The sequence below is a fragment of the Ictidomys tridecemlineatus genome, chromosome 5, assembly GCF_052094955.1.
Source record: "Ictidomys tridecemlineatus isolate mIctTri1 chromosome 5, mIctTri1.hap1, whole genome shotgun sequence".
Taxonomy (NCBI): Eukaryota; Metazoa; Chordata; class Mammalia; order Rodentia; family Sciuridae; genus Ictidomys; species Ictidomys tridecemlineatus.
In genome coordinates this window covers 174,664,196-174,675,403 of record NC_135481.1, presented here as the reverse complement: position 1 = coordinate 174,675,403, position 11,208 = coordinate 174,664,196, and the positions used below count along the sequence as shown (strand labels likewise).

At 58.0% G+C, this 11,208-nt stretch overlaps 1 protein-coding gene across 1 annotated transcript in view; it reads right to left on the bottom strand.

Moving 5' to 3' along the window:
- Nucleotides 1-3,771: 3,771 nt before the first annotated feature.
- Angpt4 (angiopoietin 4) overlaps nt 3,772-11,208 on the bottom strand; it is a 10,041-nt gene continuing 2,604 nt past the window's right edge. The window contains exons 2-5 of the mRNA XM_078049077.1: nt 10,537-10,687; nt 8,621-8,787; nt 5,283-5,413; nt 3,772-4,234 (exon numbers count right to left, since the gene is read on the bottom strand). Coding sequence (XP_077905203.1) covers nt 4,074-4,234; nt 5,283-5,413; nt 8,621-8,787; nt 10,537-10,687 — 610 coding nt within the window. The 3' untranslated portion in view covers nt 3,772-4,073. The remainder of the gene's footprint in view (nt 4,235-5,282; nt 5,414-8,620; nt 8,788-10,536; nt 10,688-11,208) is intronic.

The window sequence follows — 11,208 nt, the reverse complement described above, 5'->3', positions numbered from 1 at the left end:
GACCTTTGCACCTGCTCCTCCCTCTGGGGAGCCCACAGCCTGTTTAGCACTCAATTTAAATCACCTGTTCAGAGGGGTCTTTCCCGAACACCCAGGTTGAACCCTCCATGATTCTCTTATTTCTATCTCCTTGCGTATTGCAATTTAATTAGTTGAATTTGTATTTGGAACTATTAATTTTTTGTTGTTGTTGTTACCAGTCTCTGCCTTAGCCTGTGCAGCTCAGTGCACACATGCAGGACTGCGTCCGGCTGTCTTGTGAACTGCTCCATCCCAGCCCCGCACCTGGCCCAGGCCCTGCAGGTCTGCCGAGCGTGACTGACAGGTGTGTGAATAATTGCGTGCAGGGGTAAACATGGAAACGCTGGGCTGGGCCTGGGTCCTCGGCTGCACTGGACGCTCACGCCTCTCCTGTGAGCCGGATCCTGGAGGCCTGCACCAGAGCTCATCCTCTGAACGGCTGCTCTGTCAAAAGATGCGGATGCTGCTGTTGCCAAGGCAACGGAGCTGGTTTCCTGGAGGCACTTTTAAATGGGAGAGTTGAAGGGGAAGTAGACCCAGCCCAGGGCTCAGAACCCCGCCCTGAGTCAAGCTGTCCAGAGGCTGGCCTCCTGTGCCCTTGCCCCTCTAGGGCCACCATCCTCCCGGCTGGAAATCACCCTTGCTGGGGACGTGCAGAGTCCTCGGGGATGATGTGTTCTGCTTCTCTGGCTCTGTTAGGCTCTACCAGGTGGGGAAAGGCAGGCTGGTCTTGAGGCCTTTCCAGAAAGTTCCTTCAGCCCTTGTTCTAGGTAGAGGGACCCACTTGAACACTGCTTTTCCGGGGCCAAAATACCTCCAGGAAGCTCGGGAAGAAAGACGAAGCTCACAGACAGAAGCGCCCTGGCTGAGTGGCCTTGTATGAAACACTTTCCGTCTCTGAGCCCTAATTTCTTCATCACTAAACGGAGAGGTCACTGGTCTGGTGTAGGGAGAGGTGACAAAGGTTTTGCATAGGAACCTGCAGATGCAGGAATCTTAGAGCTCGCTTCTGCAAGCTTTGGCCCCCAGGAACCCCAGGCTGACCAGGGCCACACCAGCCATGTCCCCTCGGGGCCGGGTGCTGCCAGAGTTCCCTGGCTGGGCCTGTGTGCAGCTGTCGGGAGTCAGTGTCACTGTCACAAGGGCTGTGAGAGGCAGAGGCGCTTCCAGTCCTTACTGCACGGAATGGAAACCCTAGAGCAGAGGGGGCCGGGCTCTGTCTGCTGCAGGGACAGAGCTGGGACCGCGCACCAGGCCTGACATCTCTGGGCAGGGCATTTTAACACCTTTATTTTACTTATTTATTTTTATGCTGTGCTGAGGGTGGAACCTGGTGCCTCACACACACTGGGCAAGCGCTCTGCCACTGAGCCCCAGCCAGCCCCCGCCCAGCCCCACATCTGTGTGCCTGATTGTCTGAGGCCCCTGGGGATGAGCGGCGCCTGGGGCCAGGATTGGAGGGCAGAAGGCAGGAGAGAGGCAGAGTTGGAAGAATGTAGGCAGAGTTGGAAGAAGGTAGGAGGCACAAGAACACCCCTCCTGCCGCCCCGCCTCCCTCTTCAGGAAACCAGGACTTGGGTGCAGCTGATCCAGCTCCCTGGAGCCAAGCGTGATCATGTGACCCAGGTCTGGCCAATCAGAATCAGCGGTAAGTGCAGGGATGGGCCCAGGACTGTGGCTGGAGAGCATCATTCCTTTACGGATCCACTGCACCAAGGGCTTCCCTGCCTGGGGATGCTGAGCTGGGGGGACGGAGCCTGGCTGCTGGGGAGCATCTCCTCGGGACAACGCCAAGGCCAAGGCCAGAGGTGGAGGTGGACATCATTGGAGTCCCTAGAGCTAACCATACCTGAAACTTGATCTAGTCTTTCCAGACACGGGAATCCACTCATTCCCTAGCTAGAGATCCCGTGCCTGTGCCTGTGGGTCCTGGCCTGGAGGAGGAGGAGGAGAAGGAGGAGGAGGAGGAGGAAGAGGAGGAGGGTGAGAACAATGACGTAAGGGAACTGAAATCGTCTTCCTGGCTTTTTAGAAAACTGGAGCAGAGACAGGAAGGAACTTGGGCCTTCACCCCTCCGGGTCCCTGGGCTCTGGTCTCCCCTCCAGCATGCAGCCAGCCTCTACTCAGCTCCGCAGTACAAAAATAATGTGTTGGGTTTAAAATCAAAGCGGCCTCCCCTTTCCTGGACCTGGGAGACGGAGTATCACAGGCAGGGGCTGCCTCCCTCCCCCTGCTCACCCTTCAGGAGCCACCGTTTATGGGCACCTGCTTGGTGGCAGGCTTTGCTCAGGAGCTCACAGCCATGTCCCCTTTCCCCTGTCCCTGCCTGGTGAGGAGCGAGTCCAGTCTGTTTCACGACCACTCGACAGCTGAACTTTGGCCTCAGGTCTCAGCTGGGCCAAAGCCCTGCCGTGGCATCACACTGTACACAGCAGGCGTGACATTAAGGCCTGCTGGGCAGGTGCTCTGCATGGCTGTTGGGGCTTCCTGGGCAGCCGCCTGCCCCTGGGTACTTCCCCGTCCTCTTGAGATGCCGCCATCAACAGCCACGTCCACGGGGCCTTGAGGGAAAGTGCTGTTTCCGAGGAAGGGGTCCAAGGAGGACCGTGCTGTGCGCTCGGGGTGCAGTGCGCTCCTGCCGGCACAGAGGGGTGCAGGGTCCCACTCCTGCCGGCCCTGCCTTCTCCAGGAGGAAGCCTGAAGTGGGTGCTTCCTGGCCACATGCTAGGTGGGGTGCCACCAGGACCCTGGTGACAGGGCTGAGGGGCCTCATGGGGCCAAAGAGGGGACACTGCGATGGGGGTGACCACTTCCGGACTCCAGCCTCTCTGAGAGATGCTCATGAGGAGCCCCTGGACCCCCAAGCTCAGGGGAAGGCCCAGGCCACCCAGCCCCATGCAGACCCCCACTCAGGCTCTGCGGGAAGAGGCCGGAGGAGGCTGGTTTCCTGTGGAGGCACTGGTCTCCCACCCAGAAACCTGGCCCTGAGCCCGGGGGCCTGGGCCACAAGGAGCCGCAGGGCACTTTAGCTCACGGCACGCACAGGGAGCCAGGCCCAGGCCTTCTTCAGGGTGGTGTGTGCGGGTTTCAACTCCAAGCTCCTTTCAGTGTCTTTAGCGACTGTCTGAGGTTGTCACTGAGGTCCCTGTAGGTGAGAACAGCTGGGGTGACAGATGGGGCCCTGGGCTCCTCCTCCTGAAGAGGGAGGGCCAGGGCATCCATAGCCTGGAGGTGGGACAAACAGGGACCATTTTCAAATACATGAATTTGAAGAATGCGACTCACTCCAGCCGCTCCACGGGCAGTCAGGAGGCAAATGAGCTCGTCAAAGGCTCTGACAAGTCCTGCAGCTAGGACGCCGGCTTCTTGGACTGAACCTGTTATTCCTCTCCTCCTTGACCACGGCACTTACTTTAGAGAAGAGCCCTGGTTGTTACTTACGGAACACCCTCTGGGACACGTGGGGGGCCAAGGAATCCCTCTAAGACCTCCTGAAGCCCCTCAGAGACCAGGTGTGATCCCCAGACATTGGCTCCTAGGAGCAGTGACCGGTGGGGACAAAATAATGAGCATCAGGGAGGGGCAGCCCCCCTTCAGCTTTGAAAGTAAAGCCCCAGGAGATGTCAAGGCCAGGCGAGCTGGGGACAGGAGCTGGAGCAGGAGATGCCCCCTGCCAACCCAGGGCACAGAAGCCAGACAGTTCCCGGAAAATTCCTTCCCCGGCGGCCACCAGTCCCGTGAGCTGGGTCTTCCTTTGAGAAGCCAAGTTTATTCTGTCCTTTACTCATTCGGGAGGCCACCACCCCCGAGTGGCCAGGCGTCCCTGCGGGAGGCAGGGGAGGGGGATGAGGAACAGGCCCAGCAGAGTGAGGACCCCCATCCCCCTGTCACAGATTGAAGGGAGTCAGGACGCAGCGACGCCAGGAGGTGACCGGGCGCAGGTGGTCCGGGGTGTGGAGTGAGAGCCCAGGCACTGTGTCCCACGCCGTCCAGGCTGTCCGGGGGCCCCCTCGGGGCTCCCCTGTGTGGTCCCTCGGGGCGCAGCCGCTCACTAGCCGCCCACGGGTCGGATCATCATGCGGGTGGCCCGCAGCGAGTAGCCGGGGCCGCGGAAGTACTGCCAGCGGACGCCGTCCATCCTGCGCAGGTGCTGGCCGTCCCGGTAGTAGACGCCGTTGAGGTTCGAGAGGCCGCAGGCGTCAAACCACCACCCTGGAGGAAGAGGGGATCAGAGCTTTGGGGAGTGGGGTCCTGCCGGTGGGGTGAGGGCAGACCCCGCCCCCCCAAAAGAACAAAGATGGATCAGGCTGCTCCCGGCGGGGAGCTGCGATGGGCAGGGCTGCGTGTGGGCAGGGGCTGGGCTCTGCGCAGCTGCGGCCTCTGGAGGGCAGTGGGGCCCCACCCCGCCCCTCTGTGCTCCCCCTTCTCCCACTGAGTCCCATCCGCGGCTCCGACCTTCCTCCTCTGGACTCCTAGCGACTCCTCTCTTTCCCATCGGTTTCCAGGGGTCTCCGTCTCTTTCTGAGCCTTTCGCACACCGGGCCTGTCCCACACCGGGCCCCTCTCCCCGGTGACTCTCTCTGGCTGGTCGTCTTTCTCTGATAGGTTCTGATTCTGGTCCCTGCTGCCCCCTTCCCTGACTCCCGGGTTTCTCTTCCCATTTCTCCTTCTGGCTTCTCTGTCCCCACCCTCCTCTTTCTATCAGTCTTGGTGTCTCTCTCTGTCCCTGTCTCTGGGATTTAGGTCTCTGTAAGGCCTTCCCATTCTGTCTCTCCTATTTTTTTTCCTTCCTATCAAGGACTGAACCCAGGGGTGCTTACCCACTGAGACGCACCCCAGCCCATTTTATTTTATTTGGAGACAGGTTCCCAACAAGTTACTTAGGGCCTCACAAAGGTGCTGAGGCTGGCCTTGAACTTGCCATCCTCCTGCCTCAGCCTCCCAAGCTGCTGGGATGACAGGTGTGAGCCTCTGTGCCCGGCTCCCTGTCTCCCCATCCTGTTCCCGCTCTTTGACTTCTGTCCCTGCCAAGGAGCCCTGCCCGAGTGGGGGCTGGTGGGGAGCTGCCCGGGTCTCCCTGGTCCTCTCCTGCCTGCCTGGGGGAGGGGAGTTCTGAGGCCAGGGTTGGGGCTGCCCCGGCACTGTGCCCGCCTTCAGCACTCCTCCAGCCGGCCTCTGTGGAACGCTGGTGGTGCCAGGCTTCAGAGGAGGTGCCCGGCTGGGGAGGTGCGGGCTGAGCCGGGCGGGTGGGTGCGCTCACCTCCCGACAAGAGCTGGGCGCACTCGCAGACACAGTTATCGTTGTCTGCGTCGCGGGTGCTGAAGTTGGCGCTCCGAAGGAACAGGCCGGTCTGGCGCCCCACGGAGTCACTGTACCCAGACACAGAAATCCTGGAGCCACCGAGGTGGAGTTGGAGAAGGGCCAGAGTTAGGTGGGGCCTCCCTGGGGACTTGGTCCAAGGCTGGGTCTCTCATCGCTGGCCACCCTCCCTCTTGACCACCCTCCCTGCCTGCTGCCTCTGGGGACAAAGTGGCTTCTGCATGCAGGACCTCCTCCTCTCACTGAGCCTGGTCTTGGAGAGGAGCAAGGGGCATCAGAACAAGGATAATGGCTGACGTTTTCTCAAGCACCTACTATGTGCCAGGCACTGTTCAAAGCACTTGTCTGGATAACTTGTTCTCATTTGAACCCCAGGATACCCTTTCACACACCAGGAGTGGGGGTCCTGGGAGCCAGTTTCCTGCCCAGGTCTAAAATCAACAAGGGCTGGTGCCAGGTGCAGCCACCTCTTCCAGGAAGTCCTCCCTGCCCACACCAGCACCCATGGATCTGTGCCCAGGGCGCCCCCAGCCCTGTGACTTCGACCTCTGCAGCCAGAGGGGTGGGCGGGTTAGTACATCTTTGCCAGACTCCGTGGAGGTCCGCGTGTGGGTAGTGTGCAAGGCAGCGCCAGCACGTGGTGTGTGCTCCACACGCTTGGTGCTTGTCATTGTGGGTCCCCTGGCACATCCTGAGCCTGGCTGGAGAATGTCAGAGGCTTGGCACCGAAAGGGGAGGAGCTGGGCTGGGAGCAACTCAGAAGTTCCTATAGGTGGTGGCAAGTGGCTCAGGTGGCTTAAGGAAGCTCTGGCTCCCCGGGGAGGACCTGGGAGAGTCCCCATGGGACCCGAGGGAACGAGGGGCCTGGGCCTGTGGCTGGCTCAGTGCTCAGCGTCCAGATGGCTGTGCACCATGACGCCCTCACCACACCCTTGAACATGGCGCCCTGGGCTGGTGGGGCTGGTGCAGCCAAGAGGCCTCCCACTGGGGGGTCCCTGGGGTGGGGACTCACAGGCTGTCCCCCACTCCTGTGGTTCTGGCTTCTCCTTGCGGTCATCAGGGACTCCCCTGGGGGCTCAGGGATGTGAGCCCCTCTCTTCTGGAAGCCGGAATGAGGACTTGTGACCTCTGGTGGCTCTGCCTCATGGCTCAGGCCCAAGGAAACCTAAATATGCAGGTCTCTTGGGGATCCCACGAGGTGTTTCCCAGGCCCAGGGATCTGTGCAGCCCTGAGCGTCTGTCGTTGGATCTGGATCTGGTTCCTCCAGCCTCTGTTCATGGGCGTGTTGCTGGTGCTTGTGTCAGAGCCTCTGGCCTGGGCCCGAGCGTGCGCTCTGGATTCTGTCCCTGTGTCCACCGGGGACAGTGTGTGTGTGTGTTTCCCTGTGAGGGCTTTTGGGAGGCCCATTGGCACATGTCCCACTGTGTGCCTGTGCTTGGGGTGTGTGTGTTTGTGCAGCTGTGCACGTGTGCGCGCGTGTGTGCTCTGTAGGCCCGTGTGTGTCCTGCAGGGCTGGGGTGAGCCCCTCCACGGCGCCTGGGCGGTTGTGTGTGTTTTCTGCACTTGTATTTGGGTCTGGGCCTGTGTGCGCCTCTGGTGTCTGTCCCTCCCGCCTTGCCCCATGCCAAGCTGTGCCTTGGTTGTGCCCCCAGCCCTCCTGGGGGTTGCTTCCTATGCACGCACCCTCCATGCTCAGCACCCCAGCTGGGCTTCACGAGGACCCCACACTGCATCTGGCAGGAGACAGTGCCCCTGCCACCCTGGCGCCCACTCCCCATTGCTGACCGGCCACCTGAGCACCCTTGCCTCTGGGCTTCCTCGTGGGGACCTCTCCTCCTCAGCATCCCCTTGACCCTGGAGGGTGGGCATCTGCCGTCCTCCCCCTCCCACCCTCTTCTGGCGGTTTCCAGGCCACTCTTTGGTTCCCTGCACCCCCAACCCCAGTCTCCTGGACTCTTCCTGAATGAGCCCGTGAGCTCCCAGCTGCCCTGGCAGGTTCCGGGTACGTGTGACCCGCTGCATGCCAACTATGCCTTTTCTCAGAACATTCCTGCTGCCTGGGCGCTCTTCTAACCCACTCTGGAGAGTGCGCACCCACTGCAGGCGTCACCTTCTCCTGGGGTCCTCCATGACGGCACGACACCTCCACGCCCCCTTTAGCAGCTGCTGTCTCCCCAGGGGCGTGGGTGGGTGGCCTGTGAACATGCCCACACCCCACACAGGACTGGGAGCATTTTGAGGGGGTGGGGCCTGGGCCTGATTCCTTCCCAAATGAGCAGTGCCAGCCTACGTACGGTCCTGTCATTCAGGTTCTGCAAAGGGTCAGTAAGTGGGTTCTTTGTAGCCTTGAGCCTCACAGTCTGAAGCTGTGAGCAGGGAGCTCCGTGGCCAGATGAAAAGCCAGAGGAGCTCATCCAATTCCAACAGGAGAGCACGGCAGGGTCCAGACCCACACTTACGCTGGAATGGTGGACAGAAGCACAGACGGAGCTCTGGAGACATCATGCTTCTGTCTTTGAATATGTTGTTTGTATGTCGCCATGTTTTACATAACACTTATCCTATGCTGGGGCCTTACTATGGTGTGGTTTGGCAGCAGGGAGGCCCGAGTCCTATCCAGGCTCTATGTAGCTTGTCATTTGGGGCAGGGGACCTGAGATGGGCGCCTCAGTTTCCATACTACTAAAGCAGGTATTCTACCTCCAAGGGTTCGAGGCTGATCTGATAGAGTGCATGGAGCACAGTAGGTGCCCAATAAATGTTCCTTCCTTTTCTTACACACACCAGGAACAAGTTCGAGGAAGGGGTGCGGAAACCTCTTCTGGTTTTGCAACATCCTCACATCCCAGCCCACTGAAGAAGCAGAGGCTCAGAGAAACCGGCCTGGACTTGTCCAAGTTCACGGGCAGCAGTGCCAGAAAGGGCCCGTGTCCCCCACCTCCCAGCACAGGGACCTTTCTACCTCACTCCGGGGCATAGGACAGACTGGCCAAGTCCCTCCTGCTGAGTCTTTGTAAAATGAGTGACTTGGGGTGAGTGACCTTGGAAGGCCCCTTCCTGCGCCTGAGATGGCGTCAGTGACATTTTTTCCACCCCACCCTGTGGCCAGGACTGCTGAGTGCTAACCAACCGCTTCCAAATCCCGTGACGTGCACTCAAATGGGGGACAGATGGTGAGAATGGGAAGATGGCCAGGGACTGACCCCTGGTGCGGACCCTGCGGCCAGTCGCCCAGCACCCCCAGCCCACCTGCGGGCCCGGGCCCCAGCCCACCTACCTGTACAACTGGGCCTCGCTGCCCAGCTGGAATCGCTCGTACTGGGCGTAGGCCTCTTGGTCTTCCCAGTCCTCCAGCTCCACGCGCAGAGAGTAGGTGGCCCTGCTGGTGAGCTGGTGGATGGCCTCATTGCCCAGCCAGTATTCCCCCGCTGGGTTTCCGAAACCCTATGGGGAGGAAGGGACACACCCCTGGCTGAGGAGCTGGGCTAGGCCAGGCTCTGCAGCCCCTATCCAAGACCACTGTGCCAGGGGGTCAAGTTCACTGACTCCTTGTGAACTGGGCCTAGGAGTGGGCAGCCCCCATATCCCCGAGGAAGAAGACTCAGTCACTTGTCAATGTAAAAGCTCATTAAAAATAATTGAGAGCTGGGCACAGTGGCACAGGCCTGTCATCCAAGCAGCTCAGGAGGCTGAGGCAGGAAGGTCATGAGTTCAAAGCCGCCTCAGCAACTTAGTGAGGCCTTAAGCAACTTGGCAAGACCCTGAGTCTAATAGCATACAAAAAGGGCTGAGGATGTGGCTCAGTGGTTGAGTGCTCCTGGGTTCAATCCTAGGACCACCCACCCCCCCAAAAAAAATTGAGATCACATTTCTTTGAAGTTCAAGAGCAGACAAAAATAATTGGTGACAACAGAATAGTGATTGCCTTTGGGGAAATATTGACTGGAAGGGGGCACAAGGGGGTTTCTGGGTGCTGGCAGGGTTGTCTGTCTAGCTCTGAATGGGGGTCAGATGGTTGAATACATGTGTGAAAGTTAATCGAGGTGTACACTTAATTACTTATTAAACCTGTGCACTTGGCTGCATGGATATCAGACCTCGGTTAAAAAAAAATTAAAACTTCATCTGCTACCTAGATGGCAGAACAAACTCTGTTCACTGACAGAGCCACTCTGCAAGGCAGAAATGTGAAGCTAAGAGCGCAAGGAGTGTCCTGTCCCGCGTGACAACAACCAACGCATTGGCAGAAAGATAATTCAGCACCAAGGACAGGGGCACACCTAAGCCCCGCCCCCCGCTTGAATCAAGCGGTGCCGCAAAGGGTTAGTACCCAGCACTCCTGTGCGTGTTTCTGCATCTTTGGCATTAAAAATTTTTTTTTTTTTTTGGTTTGGTTGCAGATGGACACAACACCTTTTTTGTTTATCTACTTTTATGTGGTGCTGAGGATCGAACCCAGTGCCTCACACATGCTAGGCGAGTGCTCTAGCTCTGAGCCACAGCCCTGGGCCTGCATTTTTAGCATTTTATAAAGATGTTTTTTAAAATATCAATAGATACAAGAACATTCATGAATTTATATCCAATGTATTTATTTTAAGTATTTATCCAATGAACTGCAAGCAAATAATATTCTACTTTTGAAAACTTTTAAGGGTTTTTAAGTCAGCTTGCCCCAAATCCTTTACTCAAAATTCAATTTAAAAAAACAAAACAAAAAAAACCGGAAAGACTAGCAGACACCACTCCTCATCTTGTACACTGCATGTGGCCTTCGAGCCAGCAGTTCACATTAAAGAACTGGTCTTTAAGATGTGGCCATCGATGTGTAAAAAGACAAGGACATTTGATTAAGCAATATACCAGGTGGGTGAGGAGATTTTCTTTTGTCTCCTCCATTTTACATGGGAACAATTTTTTAAGCCATGCACCTATATTATTTTTCCTAAAAGTTGAAACAAAATAAAGTTAAATTTTGGATCTTAGGATGTATATCAGAAATTTCAAAAAGCTGGTTCAATTCCAGGAATGGGGTCCAGAAAGTGAATATGCACTGGGAAATCTGTTTGGCTCTAGAAGAGCGGATTTTCTTTTTCCTGGGAAGGGGCGAAGGTACACCAGTCCCCGGCCACAATCCTGAGCCTGCATCAGCCCCACGGGCTGCAAAGCCCCTCCCCAAGGTGGCAGTGTCACCTCTTTGTACTCCTTCCAGCTCCGCTGGAAATCCTCGCTGCCATCCACACGGCGCTGGATGATGGTCCACCCACCTCCGTTGGACTCCATGCCACAGAACACCTGGGGGACAGGGGAGCAGCTGGAATCCCACGGGGGCAGCCGGAGGCCCCTCCAAGTCCAGAGCAAACCAGGCGGTCAAGGGCACCTGCCAGATCCAGGCTGCCATGCCCGTGGGCTGTCATCATTTTCTACAGTGACTGACAGGTAGGGGAGGCCTCAGAACCCCTCTCTCCTTGTTGTGAAAGGCGGGCGTTGACACCTTCACTGTGTGGTCTCCTGCCTCCTGGGCACACTGGTGTGATGGCGAGAATGAGAGGGGTCAAGTCTGCAATGTGCTGGGGACACAAGGACTTACTGGGCCTGCGTCATTGTGGTGGGGCTGCTTCGAGGACTAAGGCCGCAGTGTGAAGTCCCTGGTGTGGACTCAGAGATGCAAGTCCTAACGTCACGCAGTGGGCAGAGGTTTTCCGAGCACCTTCTGGTGCGAGGCACTGGGGATGCCGATACAGATAAGATCAAAAGAATCCTCCCTCTGAGCTGGCCGCCTATCCCAGCTAGGCCTTCCCGGCCGACCTCGGTGGACAGATTACTTTTCCAGCCAGTTCTGTGCCGGTTCCATGTTCAACAAAT